This window comes from Bombyx mandarina, chromosome 03, assembly GCF_030267445.1.
Source record: "Bombyx mandarina strain Sakado chromosome 03, ASM3026744v2".
In the NCBI taxonomy this organism is placed as follows: Eukaryota; Metazoa; Arthropoda; class Insecta; order Lepidoptera; family Bombycidae; genus Bombyx; species Bombyx mandarina.
In genome coordinates, this window is record NC_143210.1 from 12,055,436 (window position 1) to 12,072,249 (window position 16,814).

The window sequence follows — 16,814 nt, forward strand, 5'->3', positions numbered from 1 at the left end:
CTAGGGTTCGTGCTAGCAACGTCATTAGGTTTGAGCCCCGTGAGCTTATCTACTAGTTCGATGAATCTAGCATAACCCCTCGAGGTTACTAGCGAGGTCTACTACTTAGGTTGCATTGGACACACGCACCGAAAACCAGTTTGTTGTCGCCCGCGCATAGCGGCCGTACTCTATAAATTATACTTATATGTATTTATATTTAAGACAATGCACCCCGCTGACATTTAGTCAGAGTCTACCCGCAACACGTTACGCTATTATTATTTATTTTTTTTTTCCACGGGATAAAATCGCCGGATCCCCACCCGCGCGGCAGGTGGGGTATGTGGGAGTTGAACCTCACTAAAAACTCCTGCCGCTCACAACCGGCGCCCTACCTCGGACCGGGCCGGAGCCCAGTCGGGGCTATTGAAACGGAGGGACAGGGTTGACGCAGAGCACATTACATCCATCCCACCGTCCCACGGACGCCGGACCGGTGGCCGCCAGCGACACGACCACCGGTTCCCTCGTTCAGCGGGCCGAGAGCCCGCTTTGATGGCGCCGCGTTACACCTTCCCCCAGAGCGGTCGGGGGAACGCGGTCTACCATCACCCGGCTTCCTATTGCGGGTGAGCGTGCAGAGCACGCCACCCCACGTCTGGGTCCCTCCCCGCACAAAACGGGTGGGACCCCTAGCTCTTAGGGGGCCAGGTCACGGATACGACCCCGGTCCCGACCCCCTGCTCGGTGGCGGCGGGTTTCTGCGTAGTGAGGAGAGCTTTCCCTCACTCGCCCCGCCGAACACGTTACGCTTGCCTATATTTTGTACAATAACTTCGTTTGTTCCGTTTTTTGATGCTTAAGCTGTGCTCGTTCTTAATATAGTAAGTATAATTTTACTTTATATAGCTGACAGTAATTATATATATTTATAGTAACGTCGTGTAAACAAATAAAAGTGACGAAACTTAGCAGCGAACTATCCGTTGCTTTTATACGGCCTTGTCGTACATCCGCCACATACTCTATACTACATGTGGCGGGTAGCCATCATACAACGCAAGATAATTGACAGATGCCTGAATCTCGCTTACGACATTTTCAAGATAAAACGCATATATGAGTCGACTAGTATCAAAGCCGGCAATGTGACTTTTGGACAATTATTGGTAAATCAGAAAAACGAATTATTGACTTTGTATTCCATTGGCAGTCACAAAACTCTTCTGAACGACATCTTAGATAAATAACAGGTTAAGTATTAACCTTTATTTAATGCAGGTTTTGAACCGTATTCTTTGAAGGAGACGATTATATTCAAATCAATCTGTATTGACATATCAATAACATTTTTTTGTCCAAATGCACAGATTGCCACCTTTGATAATAGACGACTCATATACAAGTTCCGAACAACAACATTCGGACCGTCGGTCTACCGAGCAAATATCACCCGCTCGGTGGAAGATCTTCCCTCCGTCGTATACCTGCACTACACATTGGACACACGTACCGAAAATTAAATTATTTAAAAATACTCGTATTAATATAAAATCAAAACTAATTAGTTTGTTGTGTAAGTGTATACGTATATATGTGTGTATATGCGGGAATAAGAATTCACTTCGTTTACTTAAGGCAATCCGTATGCTTAGTGTAAGTTTTTTAACTCAAATTTGGATGGAGTTGGATCAACACCCCTAGCGGCAAACGAAGGAAGCTTTCCCAACTCCATACAAATTCGAGTTAACTTTTACGCGATCGAGAAGTAAAAAAACTCGCACTAAGCACACCGTTCGTCACTTTTCTTGGAATAAAAATGTCTTCATCTGGCCTGTTTCACGTTTTCCGCGACCGATCGCCCCCAACGTCAGAACCCAGGTGAAGTAAGGGGTTACCGCGGCCAACATTTCAACAAGACAGCGCAGTTCAAGAACGCCCGACCGACGGAACCTTCGAGGCGAATCTAAGGCTCTGCAACGTCGGCTGTCTGGATACAGCAGCCAGGCTACCAAGCCGGTACCGCTGGTGTACCGGAATACCCCGCTAGACCAGAAATAGCCTGCCAGATCGGGACGCGATACACCGCGAACCGGTTGCTCTTTTTCACGATGATATTGTTTCTCATGGGCAGCACGCTACTAACACGCCGCGCTGCCTCAACCACTTTAGGTCACCCTTCATCGAGAGGAAGCCCCCTCCTACAGGGGCCGAGACGTTATTTAAATATTAAGTGTATTATCTATGGCTCGCTCTGTCCCCTTCTGCCCTCGGAGCGTTATTACAATAGTCTATGTTTGGAGTGTCATTCTCAGTCTGCTGAGTCTATCGGGAGGCCTAACATAACACAGTATTCTCAAGCACTTTCAATTTTTTGAAACACACATGTTGACATTCTATAATCTTGATTCGCTTTTGTTTCAATATTGAGGCGTAGGTAGGTTCAATATAGACAAGGTAGGTACTCCTAATTAAAAATCCGTTACCCTTAATGGACTGGAACGGTTTGCAGCAAAAATAAATATAGATAAACTAATATTGTTTCTTCGTGTTCTGTTCAATATCAACTGCGATGTCTAATTGTAGCGACTACATGAAAATCGAGGAGGGGTACGAAAAAAAAAGGAAAGATCGAAATTAATTTTAAAAACCGCTGCTAAAAGTTCTTTAATTCTGCTTTAGTTACTCCGTTTTGTATTGTTCATTTTAATTATTCAATCTACAAATATGTACATCGAATTCTACTGTGTGTGTATTAATTTGAAAGAATAATAATGCGGCATGGTTGGGTAAAGTAGGTACTCTACATAATTTTATGTAATCTTGTGTCTATGTGTCTTAATCGAGTATTTACTCGATTAAGAATCATCATTTTATGTAGCTTAAACATTAAATCATATCTAGTATTTAGGTGTTTGCGATCTATAAAGATAGATGCGCATATTTTTTATTCGCGTGCTTGCTAATTAAGTATAGGTAAATCTTAAAATGTACCAACCGAATAAACACATACATATCACCGCCGCGTGATAAACTCACGCTTTGAACTGATGAACACACAAAAACTGGCCAGTGATGATAACTGAATTAATTACAAGAACGTAATGTTAAATTGGAACTCCGTAATAATGATACTTAGTTTACTGGCACTCATAATACCAAGCAGACGCCTAAATTTAATAAAAATAAAATAAAAATGAGATAGGTTGTCAAATTTCCAAATAATTTTGACGTTTAAAATTGTAAAACAGCGAATACTTATCAATGTTAATCTATAAGAAGGTTTTGTGTAGATTCCCAGCGATGATAACTCGATTCACTCAGTTGTACATCGGTCTGCTGGTAGCGATACCGTGTCTGGCCACTAACGACACAATGACGAAAAACCTAAAAGTATTAGTTTCATCCAACGATTACCCGCCGAGCGCGCTGAAAATACTTGAAGATCAGTAAGTAAATAATGTTTTGTTCATTATTACAAATATTTATCTAATTTTATAATGTTTTGTTTGGTTTCCTCGTCCCATTGTCGTAGTTACGAAACAAACTGTCAAGTTTGTAACACTAGTTTCCTTTTAAAAACAACTTTATTGCTTAGATATTAAATGCCATATTTGTAACCACGTATTTATTTTTGATAAAATAATTAATAACAATACTATCAAAAAGCAAGCAAAATGTGCCTAAGGTCAGTTGAGTTCATGAAATTTAAGATCGATAATTCATTTTCATTAATAAAAATGTATTAATTTTTTTACTTATTTGAATTCGACATTTAATCAATTAAAATTTTAGGTTATCTTTCGGCTAAAATTGATTCTATGTGCTCCTCTTGGTAGCGTACCCTAAGTAGCTGTCCAGCCAAGAAAACCATCAACCCATCTTTTTTCGCTTCCTATTCAGTGGTCTAAGAGGCTATTTCACTTACGCCCGTAACCCAATCTCCGCTTACTTCGCCGCCGCGCCGGTTCTCAGAGCATTATATAGACCGGCATACCGCGATTGCTAGCAGCTATTTACTACTGGTAGGGCATTGTAAGGTATTGTAGAGTATTGTAAGCCCGCACGGCTAGGACCTACCATCCTGCTTATTTTTATCGCGAAGCAGGCTGGACGGCAGGATAACCGTTATAATAGGTTGGAGAAAAAGTTTCTTCGCATTTTTTAAGAAAATTTACAACATATTTTAATATAGTTTATTTACATTTAACTAAAGTATGTAGGTACAGTTGACAGTACGAAAAATAAATAAAAATCACACATTTTTCTAATTTGAATTTGGAATTATCTTCTTTAAAATTTAAACTTGTAATGATACCAAAACCAGCCAAATACAAATATTATAGCCAAAGAGATTTTATTAAAAGTTCATACATAGGTACCTACTGTAATGCGAAAAGACTTTTTCCCCAACCTATTACGTAACCGTTATAGCGAGGCGCTATAATCATCATCATATAGCAGTCCACTGCTGGCCTTTGCAATTGCACGCCACTGAGCACGATCCTCGGCTTCTCTCATCCGGCTCTTGCTATCCACCCTGTATAGATCGTCACTCCATCAAATCAAATCAAATCATGTCATTTCGGATCCTTCCGATCCGCTAACGGTGCTTTTAGGTACCCCAAGCACCGGTCATCGTTCCCGTCGAACCCGTCGCTTGCGAAAAAGGGCTCGGCGAGTAAATTGACCCACAGACACAGCCCACTGAGTTTCTCGCCGGATCTTTTCAGTGAGTCGCGTTTCCGATCCGGTAATAGATTCTGCGATCCTGCTAGGCCTAGTGTTAACAGCGTCGTCAGGCTTAAGCCCCGCGAGCTCACCTACTTGTTAGGGCTACGTTGAAATGGCCTCTCCAAGCCATCATCAGCTTAGGTAGGAAAAAGTCACTTCACCGAGCCTGAGGGCGTCTTACACTATGTTTGCCAATTCGCGGTCTCCATTCAAGAACACCGCTTCAATACATCAATATAATTCACAGTCACAAAAACCAAGGGGCAGCGCTAGCAATAATATTGTTCTTAAAACAAATCTTTCACTAATAAAAAGCTACATTTCAGCTTTACAGTTCTACAGTCAAGATATTTAAACTTTGGTCAAGAAGGAAGCACGTTAGGCAGAGAAGAGATCCTAAAGCTTATCCCGGAATGTTCAGCTCTAGTTTGGATCTCAAATCTTCCTATAACGAATGAAATCCTTGACGCAGCCGGTAAGTTCGCATTGTCTCGCTCGAGATATACAATCTAATGGGTATATGTGAAAGTCGGTAATAGAAACCACGTTTACATATCTTTAAATAGCTTTGGTGACTTTGACCTGGGTTGACCTTGACACAGAGAAGCTTGAACCTTATTAGCCAGACTTAAAACTACTTTTAAAGTTTAATCTTATGTTTTTTATTGTCATTATTATGATACGAGATGATTTTATCATGACGGACTCAGTGGTGCAGTAGCTAACACCTCTGACTGTTGCGCCAAGGGTCGTGGGTTCGATTCCCACATCAGGCAAACATTTGTGTTATGAACAGGTTTGTTTGCTCTTTTTATTAAAATGAAGATATTCATTATTATTTTTTTATTGCCTGATCTATATATTTATATTTATATTACCTATATCTATATATATTTAAACGTATATAACTATGTCAGTCTCTGGTACTCATATCACAGGGACTTTTAATTTGGGGTCAGATGAGTGCCCTCAAATCGAAAGTGCGTAACTTGTTTTAAATAAAAAATGTATATTGTTTTGGACACTTAACAGTTTTCATATAGTAACGGACGACTAAGTTGTTATACGTCGTACGATATTTTAATATTGTGCTAATTAAAGATAGTTTTAATAATTATGTCTAGGACCCGCGAAATCCGGATCGAATACTTAGTATTCAGTCTGACATTTCAATGACATTTATAGTAAAAAAATATATTGCCGTTGTAGGCAGATGTAGAGCAGATGTAGAGTAGATGTAGAGATGTAGAGTTTCCCACGGACACTCGAAAAGCGTGGGGGTAGCGTGAAAAGCGTGGGGAAAAGCATCGAGCCTTGTGGAACGCCAGCGTTAATGGTCATGGTATCGGAGCAGCAACCGTAGTTTCTTTGGGAGCGTTACGGAAACGATATTTTGATCGATCAGGTGCACAACTGAAGATCGTGAGCACGGTCTCCGCCGGCTACAACCACTGCAACCCCGAGGAGTTGCGCGCGCGGGGCATACAGCTGACGAACACCCCGAACGTCCTGTCCCCGGCCGTTGCAGAGGTTGCCGTGGGACTCCTACTGTCGGCCTCTAGAAGGTTCACCGAGAATCTGGATCAAGTACGCAGGTAGAAACTATTTCCGTTTTTAATTTTCACAATACATTCAGATTACTGGTGGTAGGAAATCTTGCGAGTCAGTACGGGTAGGCACCACCACCCCACCTATTTCTGCCGTGAAGCAGTAATGCGTTTCGATTAGAAGGGTGGGGGAGGCCATTGTACTATTAAAAAGGGTGGAGCTACCATTGTACTATTAAAACTAATGCGTTTCGATTTGAAGGGTAGGGCAGCCATTGTACTATTAAAACTGAGACCATGTTTCGAGGTGGGTGGGGGAATTTGCGTTGTAGATGTCTATGGGCTCCGGTTACCACTTAACACCCGCGGTGGGTGGGCCGCGAGCTCGTCCAACCATCTAAGCATTCTAAGCTATAAAAAAAAGATATCCGATTTTCTTTTCTCTTGTTAGAATTCCTTATTAATATCATATGGAGATTCTTCTTTTTTTTTAATTGACATTCTGGAATCGTCCAAAAATAAGTTTAAAATAAACAAAAAAATTAGCAGAGAAGAAAACTGACTTCGTGATAAAAAATATGTTGAATTTTACAGTTGCACCCTATGTAATCAAAAAACAATATGCGTGTGTGTGGGTGTGTGTGTGTGTGTGTGTATAAAACACAACAAAACAATAAATAAGCATGTCATTGCCACAATTGCAATTCCCTGTAGATTACCTGTAATTTATTGAAGAGTTCAGTTGTATATCACCAAAGATCTTCATCAGAACATCACCAATTTACAAAGGGTCGACCTCGAAATACTACGATGCACTTTCGATCCATCCAATACAGTTTATTGGAAAGATTAAATCAACTAGAATTAAATGTGTCATCAATTTAATCGAAAGTCAATTGATTACACCTTAATATAAATAAATCACTAATAAAAAATTAAAAGGGGTCACAATAGAAGCTAGCAGTTTACAAATACATAAATAAATCATCAAAATCGATTCACCGAAAAAAAGTTCACATAAAAATACAGCCGAATTGAGAACCTCCTACTTATTTGAGGAACAAACGGATTTCTCCTTCATGTTCGCTCATGTCTCAACCTTCTTATCACAAATTAGATTGTTATGTCATGATTATTAAATCAACTGTAACTTATATTTGACTTATCGCCTCGTTTATCAGTGAAATATTGGTTGACAAACGAATTGGAAATACATATCAAATCGAGATTCGGGAGAATGATAAAGGAAAATATATTTTTGTTTTTGAAGTGAAACTTCTAATGCGGCTTCCAACAAGGTTGCGTTAAACGTTTGACGCTACCATGGAATAGAAAGAGACAGAGCGAGAGTGAATGAGTGGCACTGGCAACAAGTAGCGTCCAATATTATAGTGAAGTATTTAAAAAAATGTATATATTTATTTTCCTATCTATAATTAGAAATATATATAATATAAATGTTGAAGATGTCGCATCTCTTATACACAGCATTTCCTATTACAAGAGCAATCTGAAGGATGAAAAATGAAGAAAACCACCTATACTACACATCGAAAAGAAGTTTCACTTCATTCACTCTACCAAGTTGCACGCGCACCGTTTTTTTTTTCTAAAGTCAAACTCAGAAAACCGCGTAACTGGAAACCATAGACTTGCAAATTGGATTGGACTTGGACATGGCGTGCAGTGAAACACATAGACCTTTTTAGAGCTACCATGTTAGAGATCGCTAGCAATCTTATTTATCTATGTTTTTTGAGTACAATTAAAATACACCTTGTATTTTTTATGACATAGGCCATTTATTGGGTTATTGGTTTTTGTTTGAAAAACAATTTAATTTAAAAGAAGTACAAACTTATTTATTCTCTTGAATTACACAGCAAGAATATTATAAAGTGCTGCCACCTAGTGTCTACATAGAGTTAAATGGTATTCGAAATATGAAAAGAAAATTTAACGATTTACATTACTTCTTTCCTGCTTTCTTTTTCCATGGTCTATAATGTTACTTTATACTCTTCTAGGGGAGAATGGGAGATCGGTTTCGACAAGGTCCTAGGGCAAGACCTCCGCGATAGCACCGTAGGAATCATCGGCTTGGGTGGTATTGGACAGGCTGTCGTCAAACGTCTTAGTGGTTTTGATGTCGCCAGGTTTATTTACTCCGGACACAGAGAAAAACCCGAAGGTACACGCTTTTAATGGAAACCTGACCTTTGCATTACCGCGCATTAGTTGTAGCGTATAGTATAATTGCGTTCATTTTTCGTTAGCCCGCTATCTATAATGATATGCAGCTCAGTGGCAATGCCGCTAATCAGCTGAAGACTTTTTGGCGGGAACGCGAGGAGTGAAGTTTGTATGATTTGTTTTATTTTGTCTATTTAGTGTTTCTTCAGGTTTAAATGTGGAATAACGGTGGTTTACTAACTGCTTAGTATCTGTGAAAGTGCACAAATGTGGGAAAATGAAACAAAGCCGCTGGACGTAACTTCTCGGGATCCTCCAAAAAGTTCACTGAAAAAGTCCCAGTAAATGACCACCATTTTACTGAGATTATATTTCATCCCTTATCATCTCATCTCATTTCATGTCACTCCAGGTTATCATTTTTCATAAACATAAGAATATAAATTAAAATAAGACTTGACCTAAATAAAGATCTTAGTTACCAGGTCATAAAATCCCTTTAAAAAAAACTAATCAGCTGATTTCTGCTTCATTACGTAACAGAATGCAGTGGAATTCAACTTTTTTTTATATTATTGATTTTTGATATTTATATATAGACAGTTGGTTGACGAAATCGGACGGAGTCACGATCCTCAGCAGTGAGGAACCGATCGAAGAGAGAGATTATAGCATTGTGCTGTTTTCGCTTCCTTGATCTTCCATTAAAACGTTGACTGCCATGTAGGTCACCGGTGCCCTACGCGGCGCACTGAAGTAATTATTTCGATATCTGTTACTAAGCGCCTGGATTGTTTAAATTTCCCTTCTTTCGTTTGTTAATGTATGTTTTAGTCTTTTTAGGTCTGTTATAAATAGATTCATTGTCGGTACCTTTAGATTCGTCTTCTCCAGAGTCCACCAGATATTCCGGCGCCTTAGTAAGAAGTTCGAAGAGAGAAATCGACATAATTACGCCATAATGCGCCACGTAGGGCACCGGTGACCTACATGGTAGTCAACGTGTTTAAGTACGAGATTTCAATACGAATAGAGACTATCAGTTATGATATGTAACAAAAACATTGATGCCACCGATCGCTACTTCTAAAGTCAATTTTATTCAACACATAAAGATAAAAACTCGTGATAAGAGAATAAGTTCAATAAATATAATATTCGTGATATTCAGATTTTTTTTTCCTACCTAAGCTGGTGGCCTGGAGCGGCTATTCCAGCGTAACCGTAACTAGTAGGTGAGCTCACGGGGCTCAAACCTGACGACGATGCTAACACGAACCCTATCAAGAGTCGTGCTTCGCAGAATCTACCACCGGATCGGAATCGCGACCCACTGAGAAGATCCGGCGAGAAATTCAGTGGGCTGTGTCTGAGAGTTAATTTACTCGTCGAGCCCTTCGTCGTAAGCGACGGGTTCGACGAGAACGGTGACCGGTGCTTGAAGTACCTAGAAGTACCGTTAGTGGATCGGGGGGAAGATATTCAGATTATCTATCATTGATACAGACTTTTGACATAATTTAAACGTAACGTAAATCTACCGTACGCAATTTCGCCCGCTTAGACATGATAACATTTTATATCCTTGCAGCCAAAGCCCTTAGAGCAGAGTTCGTGAGTCAGGACACGTTGCTGGAGGAAAGCGACTTCATCGTCGCAGCCGTGCCTCTGACTAATGAGACCAAGCTGATGATCAACAAAGAGACGCTGGGGAAAATGAAACCGAACGTTGTGTTCGTTAATGTAGGACGCGGAGGTCAGTGACCCGACCATCGTTAATTCTATATACCTAATTTTAATAGTCAGTTAATTTTAGTATGTACTTAAATAGATGAGTATAGGGGCGTTTTTGTAACGGAATCTTTCTAATGTCATCTTCAACGAATACAACTCGTAAAATTTGCACACGCAACAAGGACCGATGTCAAAACTATTGAAGACGTCGTGGCCTAAAGGATAAGACGTCCGGTGCATTCGTATCGAGCGATGCACCGGTGTTCGAATCCCGCAGGCGGGTACCAATTTTTCTAATGAAATACGTACTTAACAAATGTTCACGATTGACTTCCACGATAAAGGAGTAACATCGTGTAATAAAAATCATACCCGCAAAATTATAATTTGCATAATTACTTGTAGTAAGACCTCTTGTGAGTCCGCGCGGGTAGGTACCACCACCCCGCCTATTTCTGCCGTGAAGCAGTAATTCGTTTCGGTTTGAAGAGTGGGGCAGCCGTTTTAGCTATACTGAGACTTTAGAACTCATATCTCAAGGTGGGTGGCGGCATTTACGTTGTAGATGTCTATGGCCTTCAGTAACTATTTAAGACCAGGTGGGCTGTGAGCTAGTCGACCCATCTAAGCAATAAAAGAAAAAAAAATCGGTCTAATATCCTAACGTGCTTAGTGCGATTTTTTAACGTTCTCGATCGCGTAAAAGTTAACTCAAATTTGTACGGAGTTGGAACAGCGCCCCTAGCGGCAAACGTAGAGAAGCTGTTCTAACTGACCGGTATCGACACGATAAAAAAAGTCATATTAATTGTTATTCGGTTTGCTGTTTGAGCATGTTTTCGTTTTTACACTACACATTAATATATTTTAATGATCTAGTGATGTAGTAGGTATTCTTCTTCAATCATTAATCAACTAAACTTTTTGAATCATAGACCTCGTTGACCAAGACGCTTTGTATGACGCATTGAAGAACAAACAGATCTACGCGGCTGGACTGGACGTGACTACCCCCGAACCGCTGCCCAAGGACCACAAGCTCTTAACGCTGCCGAACTTATGTAAGCAATTGTAAAACATATATTTTTTTCTAGCTAAAATTTACTGTCACGTGTTCTTTGTCTATGGTGAATTTGGATGTTAATAGACTTTTATTACAGACTAGCCCGCTTCGCTGGGCATTTAAAATTAGCATTATAATTTCCATTGAGTACATGTATTTTTTACATGGATACCAAGTTTCAAGTCAATCGGGTTCAGTACTTATAGCGGAACATCCGTAAAAACCACTGTAGATTTATATAGTAGTATAGATATAGGTGAAATTGTTTGTCTCATTTCTGTGACATTTGTAATTTAACTAAATCTTAGTTAATCTTGAAATGTTTCTGATTTAAACTGTATATACATCGAAAACTTGTATGAAATTATAGACCTGTCAAAAATTACAATAAACAGTAGGTAGGTAAGTGATAATGATTTAATGAAATTTAAATTTGTTTACAGTTGTACTCCCGCATATCGGTAGCGCGACGGTGCGGACCCGCCGAGAGATGGCAGAGCTGGCAGCCAATAATATTGTCAACGGCCTCACTGGCAAACCTTTGCTGTCACCTGTCAAACTATAAACTTTACCATTGTATAGCTCAATGACTGATTTAATTCTTTATTATTAAATCGTTAACAGAACCATGAAGTCGGAGTCGAATGTCGAAATATAGTTTTTAACATAAACTTGTTTGTATCTGGATTGACCTGGTGTTTGTTTTATTTTCTCTTTACCTGCGACGTAACTCTTTATAAAAATCTCACCTTTATTAATAAAAATAATAAATATTTATTCCAAGCCTAAACTATAAAAGTTAAAGTAACAAAAAAAGAATAAAAAACTATTAACGCTACATATATATCGAATGCTAAGTAAGCACCCATAGTTCCTCTACAAGTTTGGTATTAATAAATGAAAACTTCGTGACATGTTTTATGATAAGGTAGATAAGGGTAAATGTGTATTATAAAAGTGATTGTAAATTTTCAAAAATTTACAAAAAAGAAAACCTATTTAAAAAAACAAATTAATAAGAATATGATCAATGCTTATTATTATTAGTATCATCACCAATATACTCGAAGTCAATTAAATAGACCAAATTAAGGAGAAGTCAAAAAATACTGGGCAGAATTTAATACATTTATATTATATAGGATCACACAAGAAGTCACCACAATCAGCTTTTAATTCAATATAAGAATAATTCTCGATTCACCTAAGAGTTCTGACACACAAAAAGATGCCGAATTATGAACCTCCTTTTTTTTAAATCGTTTAAAAAATATATTATGTATCCATATACATCAAAGTAAAGAAGCGCAATGGGTCACTTGCTGTGAGGTGGTTACCAAACTGAGTTCAAATATTAAGTGTATAATCTATGAAATAGAGTCTTTGTTAAAGATTTAAGGGTTTGCATTATTATTTTTTTTCTTGCCCTTGTAGGCGGACGAGCACACGGCCTACCTGATGGTGAGTGGTTACCATCGCCCATTTTTAGCTCGTCTTGTTTGTCCACAAACACACAGTACAAGAGAAAATCCTAGATTGTAACTATTAAATGTAATAAGTTTATCACTATCAAGAATGAACACTTGTCATTGAGAAGGTGGCACTGCTGGTGATTCCTGATACGAAAATAAATGAATCCCATCATACCTAAAGTTGCTGCCCCAACCTTAATTTCCGAACGATAGTAGTTCTGATCTGGCTAAAAGGTTTGCTTCTTTTAACTTAATAATTCAATGATAAATTCGTTCAGAAAACTATACAAGTAGGTAATTCCCAAAATTAAGAATCCAAGAACTAAAACAGTTAACTTTTAATGGTACGTAAATAGTTTCCTTTTTATAACTTTATATGTTTTGACACTTTAAATAGCATTTTAGAATTTAAATTCCAAAACTCAATTAAATATACATACATTAAACACCAATAAACATTTAGGGATACTGTAACCATAGATAATAGATAATACACATAAACTACTTGTAATACATCAAAGTAGCTACTGACAAATTTAGAGAAAAAATATATTTTAGGCAAATATCATACCAGACGTATACACTACATGTCCATACATAAATCAATGAATCATATAATGCACTTTTTAAACAAATACCTGGAATATTGGACTGCATCTCTGCACCAAGCTGCATTGCATTTTCCAAAACGTCATCTGCCTTATATGTACACATTACTAACTATATGCAGTCAACCCTGCTTCTATATACATCTTATTAATATAAATTATTTCAGTTTTTAAACTTTTCTATCATTGTTAGTAATGTAGTTAGTTAAAAAAAAAAGATGTTTTAGTTCAAAACTGACACTGGCAACACCAAATTTTATAGGTATTTGCAGTTATAGCATTCGAATTAATATTCATAATATGCAACTATGTAATGTTTTTGCATAAACTTTTATATTGCATTTAATCTATCTAATTGCAGATTTGCATTACTTTATGATGGGTTCCACATAACGACTTATTTTACATCAATATACTTTAGCTAAACAAATTATTGTACAAAAACAGCAAGGCATTGCCAATGTATACAGTTCATAAAAGCACCAAAAAAAGTATGTAACTTCGATCCCACATTAACCTTAATAAACCTCTTATATAGTGGGGTAAAAGGCTATTTGGTTTAAGCGACATTTTTGAAACTTTACAGGTGAGTGATAATGTTTAAAATTTGGAAAAAATATCAGAACAAAATACTTCTTCTGCTATTAGAATGGAGTAAATTTAATTAAAGTTCAACAAAGTCTTGATGCTAATACCAATTATAAGGTACCTTTAATTACAAAGATAAATGTCGCTTAAACCAAATAGCCTTTATATATTTTAAAAACATGTTTATATGAGTAATTTATGAGAAATATTTTGGTTTCGCTTGTTTGATTCAAGGTGCATCTGCAACTACCACCTCCAAGTCCTTCAAGAATGGTTCAATCTGACTCTCTAATGATAAGATGTGACCAGTGTTGCAGTTGTCGCTTCCAATAAATGTGATAACTAAGGGTAGTTTGCTCATTTGTACCACCTGTAAATTATGATTATTTTTATTAAACATGAACATTACAGAAATATTACAAACCCTTACTGTTATACTGTGAATGGCTCAAGATTGCAATATTTTGATTTAAAATAATTTATCAATAATTTTAGGGTTCTAAATATGTATTTTAAATTTAGTTATTTTTTATAATAACTAATTGACTGAAGCCCAAAATTGTGCCCAGATTTGACTTCCTTTGCTATTATACAGCTTGTGTTAGCAATGTTTCCACCTAAAGAAATTTAACTAACTTATTATACTCATTCTAGGCAAACAGGGCAGTCTCATTCTTCAACATCATGTATTTACTAACAACTAGCATTCAATAAGCGACAATAGCTCCATGTATGAGGGAGGCTTTATAGCCCTACAATTCTATAATTGACCAGAAGTGAGATAGTTAAACAAAAGGAAATAAATTACACAGAACTGGTCTAATTATATTTCACTGAATTAACCAAAATTTCTAACAAAATTATTTCAATCTACTATTAACAAAAACTGTTAAATTTACACAAGTCGCAAACATGTTTCAACAAGAACCGCACACACTAATGCCACGCACAAAAAAAGAGGGCAAAGGCGGAGCGAGGGATCATTTTTATAGTTTAGCGCAGGGTTGCCTGGACTCGGTAGCACGCAATAACTATATATTAATCACTTACTAAAAATAATAATGTATATTTTTTTCAAAACAAACCTGATAACTAGAATACATTGATATAATGGTTTTATTTCTACCCAACCCAAGTTTGCTAGCCTGATCTGTGGCCATTCCAAACGTGGATATGAAGTTAGAACGCAGAGCTAGTGGAGGCGCCCTTTCAGTTACCGCCCTCACAAGGGGTACACCGTCTCTATCGGTAATCAAAATACAATGTAGGCCATTTACTCTGAAAAAAAATAAAGTTAAGGCCATCAATAGTTTTTCTTTTTTATCCATCCGTACGTACTTTCCAAAGTCGCTTTCTCTGTTCCTATATCCCTACGTATGCTCAAATCTTTAAAACTACGCAACGGATTTTGATGCGGTTTTTTAACAGATAGAGTGATTGAAGAGGAAGGTTTATATGTATAATAACGTCCATTAAATAGTGGAGAAATCAATAATAAATTACAGTTTCCGAAGCGAAGCGAGGGCGGGTCGCTAGTAAGATAATAAAACGAAAAACCAAAGAGTAAAAACGTAGAATTATAAAGTTTTCTTACTTTTCCAGTAAATGATTCAAGTATTTTCTAAGATCGTCAACCATATTTTTTACAGTGAAAAATCTTTTTTGGTTTTAGAAATATGGAAAGCTAGCAAATACTAAATTGTGAAAAAAATAAGGTTTGTTTATATTTTTTTAATGTTGACAGTTGACAAATTGGTTTTACGCCAGTAGTAGTACTAGTTTTGTTTTTCCAACTGGACAGGCAAAGGTACCTTAGTATATACCTTAAGCCAGAGTTCCCCAAACTTTTTTGTGTCGTAGACTCCTTGCCATGTTGGGTAGACCCCCTACTTACCTGATATTGATTTCCTGTAAATTTCTAACTGTAAAGTTTAGTGTTAAAAACTTAAAGTAAAACACATGTTAATTTATACATTTATTAATTGAATTTAAATTAAAACTACTCAAAATAAAATTTTGTATCTGTTATGTAAAATATACGTAACATAAAATAAGCTATAAATAAAATAACATAACCCCTTGCATGTTGTCATAGACCCCTAGGGGTCGATATAGACCACTTTGGGAATCGCTGCCTTAAGCTTTTAGATTATATATATTTTTTTATTATGTATGAAAAATGATAATATGAAGTGAAATGAAATGAAGTTTATTAATATGAAACATGAAATGAAATGAGATAGGATGATAAGGGATGAAATACAATCTCAGTAAAATGGTGGTCATTTACTAAGATTTTTGAGTGGACTTTTTGGAGGATCCCGAGAAGTTACGTTCAGTGGCTTAGTTTCATTTTCCCACATTTGTGCACTTTCACAGTTATACTAAACAGTTTATAAACCACGGTTATTACACATTTTAACCTGAAGAAACACTAAATTGACAAAATAAAACAACTCACACAACGTCACTCCTCGCGTTCCCTCCAAAAAAAAAGGTGTTAGGCCAATTTCAGAAATTTCATGAAAGTTCACAGACTACCTATATTCTATGATTATTCTGTTACAAAATCTATTTGTGCCTGTTGCTTAATTCAAAATTAACTCATTATACAACGAATATGGCTCTATATAGAATACTAATCCCACATAAGTCTATTAATGTTTACTATTTATTTTATTAAACAGATGCCGATAAGTGATCCGTGAGGATCCCCAAAAAAATGAATGAGATGAGAATGTCAGTAGCGAGCAATTCTTTTTTTTTTAATAAATTTTACTGACTTGGAAACAGCGAAAAATTCAAATGTAAATGAACACAGATTAAAAATTCTTTTTAAAGTCTATTGCCAAAATGGCAGAATCGAACTGACAAGTTGTGGGATTTTCGTAAT

The 16,814-nt window shown here is 37.1% G+C and overlaps 3 protein-coding genes across 5 annotated transcripts in view; 1 reads left to right on the top strand and 2 right to left on the bottom strand.

Annotated features, from left to right (window-relative positions):
* LOC149503315 (uncharacterized) overlaps nucleotides 1-16,814 on the bottom strand; it is a 238,845-nt gene that overhangs the window by 55,499 nt on the left and 166,532 nt on the right. The window lies entirely within an intron of this gene.
* Nucleotides 783-11,940, top strand: LOC114242326 (glyoxylate reductase/hydroxypyruvate reductase). 3 transcript variants are annotated; one of them, XM_089737695.1, is made up of 8 exons: nucleotides 783-866; nucleotides 3,265-3,431; nucleotides 5,043-5,191; nucleotides 6,122-6,311; nucleotides 8,291-8,454; nucleotides 10,048-10,212; nucleotides 11,126-11,251; nucleotides 11,697-11,940. In XM_089737695.1, the coding sequence occupies exons 2-8, from the start codon at nucleotides 3,286-3,288 to the stop codon at nucleotides 11,816-11,818; spliced, it is 1,062 nt and encodes a 353-aa protein (XP_089593821.1). In that variant the 5' UTR covers nucleotides 783-866; nucleotides 3,265-3,285; the 3' UTR covers nucleotides 11,819-11,940. The 3 variants fall into 3 exon arrangements, with proteins under 3 accessions (XP_089593821.1, XP_089593827.1, XP_089593817.1); XM_089737701.1 differs by having other exon boundaries at nucleotides 3,276-3,431; XM_089737691.1 differs by lacking the exon at nucleotides 783-866 and having other exon boundaries at nucleotides 2,958-3,431.
* On the bottom strand, nucleotides 13,049-15,675 carry Lamtor3 (Late endosomal/lysosomal adaptor, MAPK and MTOR activator 3). Its single transcript, XM_028173550.2, has 3 exons — nucleotides 15,516-15,675; nucleotides 15,007-15,199; nucleotides 13,049-14,291 (listed from the first exon to the last, which is right to left on the bottom strand). The coding sequence occupies exons 1-3, from the start codon at nucleotides 15,557-15,559 to the stop codon at nucleotides 14,151-14,153; spliced, it is 378 nt and encodes a 125-aa protein (XP_028029351.2). The 5' UTR covers nucleotides 15,560-15,675; the 3' UTR covers nucleotides 13,049-14,150.

Coding starts and splice junctions, on each gene's coding strand:
- LOC114242326 (XM_089737691.1), top strand. CDS start 3,247: ATGTTAATCTATAAGAAGGTTTTGTGTAGATTCCCAGCGATGATAACT. Junction 3,432..5,042: donor CTGAAAATACTTGAAGATCA/GTAAGTAAATAA, acceptor GCTACATTTCAG/CTTTACAGTTCTACAGTCAA. Junction 10,213..11,125: donor CGTTAATGTAGGACGCGGAG/GTCAGTGACCCG, acceptor TTTGAATCATAG/ACCTCGTTGACCAAGACGCT.
- Lamtor3 (XM_028173550.2), bottom strand. CDS start 15,559: ATGGTTGACGATCTTAGAAAATACTTGAATCATTTACTGGAAAA. Junction 15,200..15,515: donor TTGAATCATTTACTGGAAAA/GTAAGAAAACTT, acceptor ATTTTTTTTCAG/AGTAAATGGCCTACATTGTA. Junction 14,292..15,006: donor CAATGTATTCTAGTTATCAG/GTTTGTTTTGAA, acceptor CATAATTTACAG/GTGGTACAAATGAGCAAACT.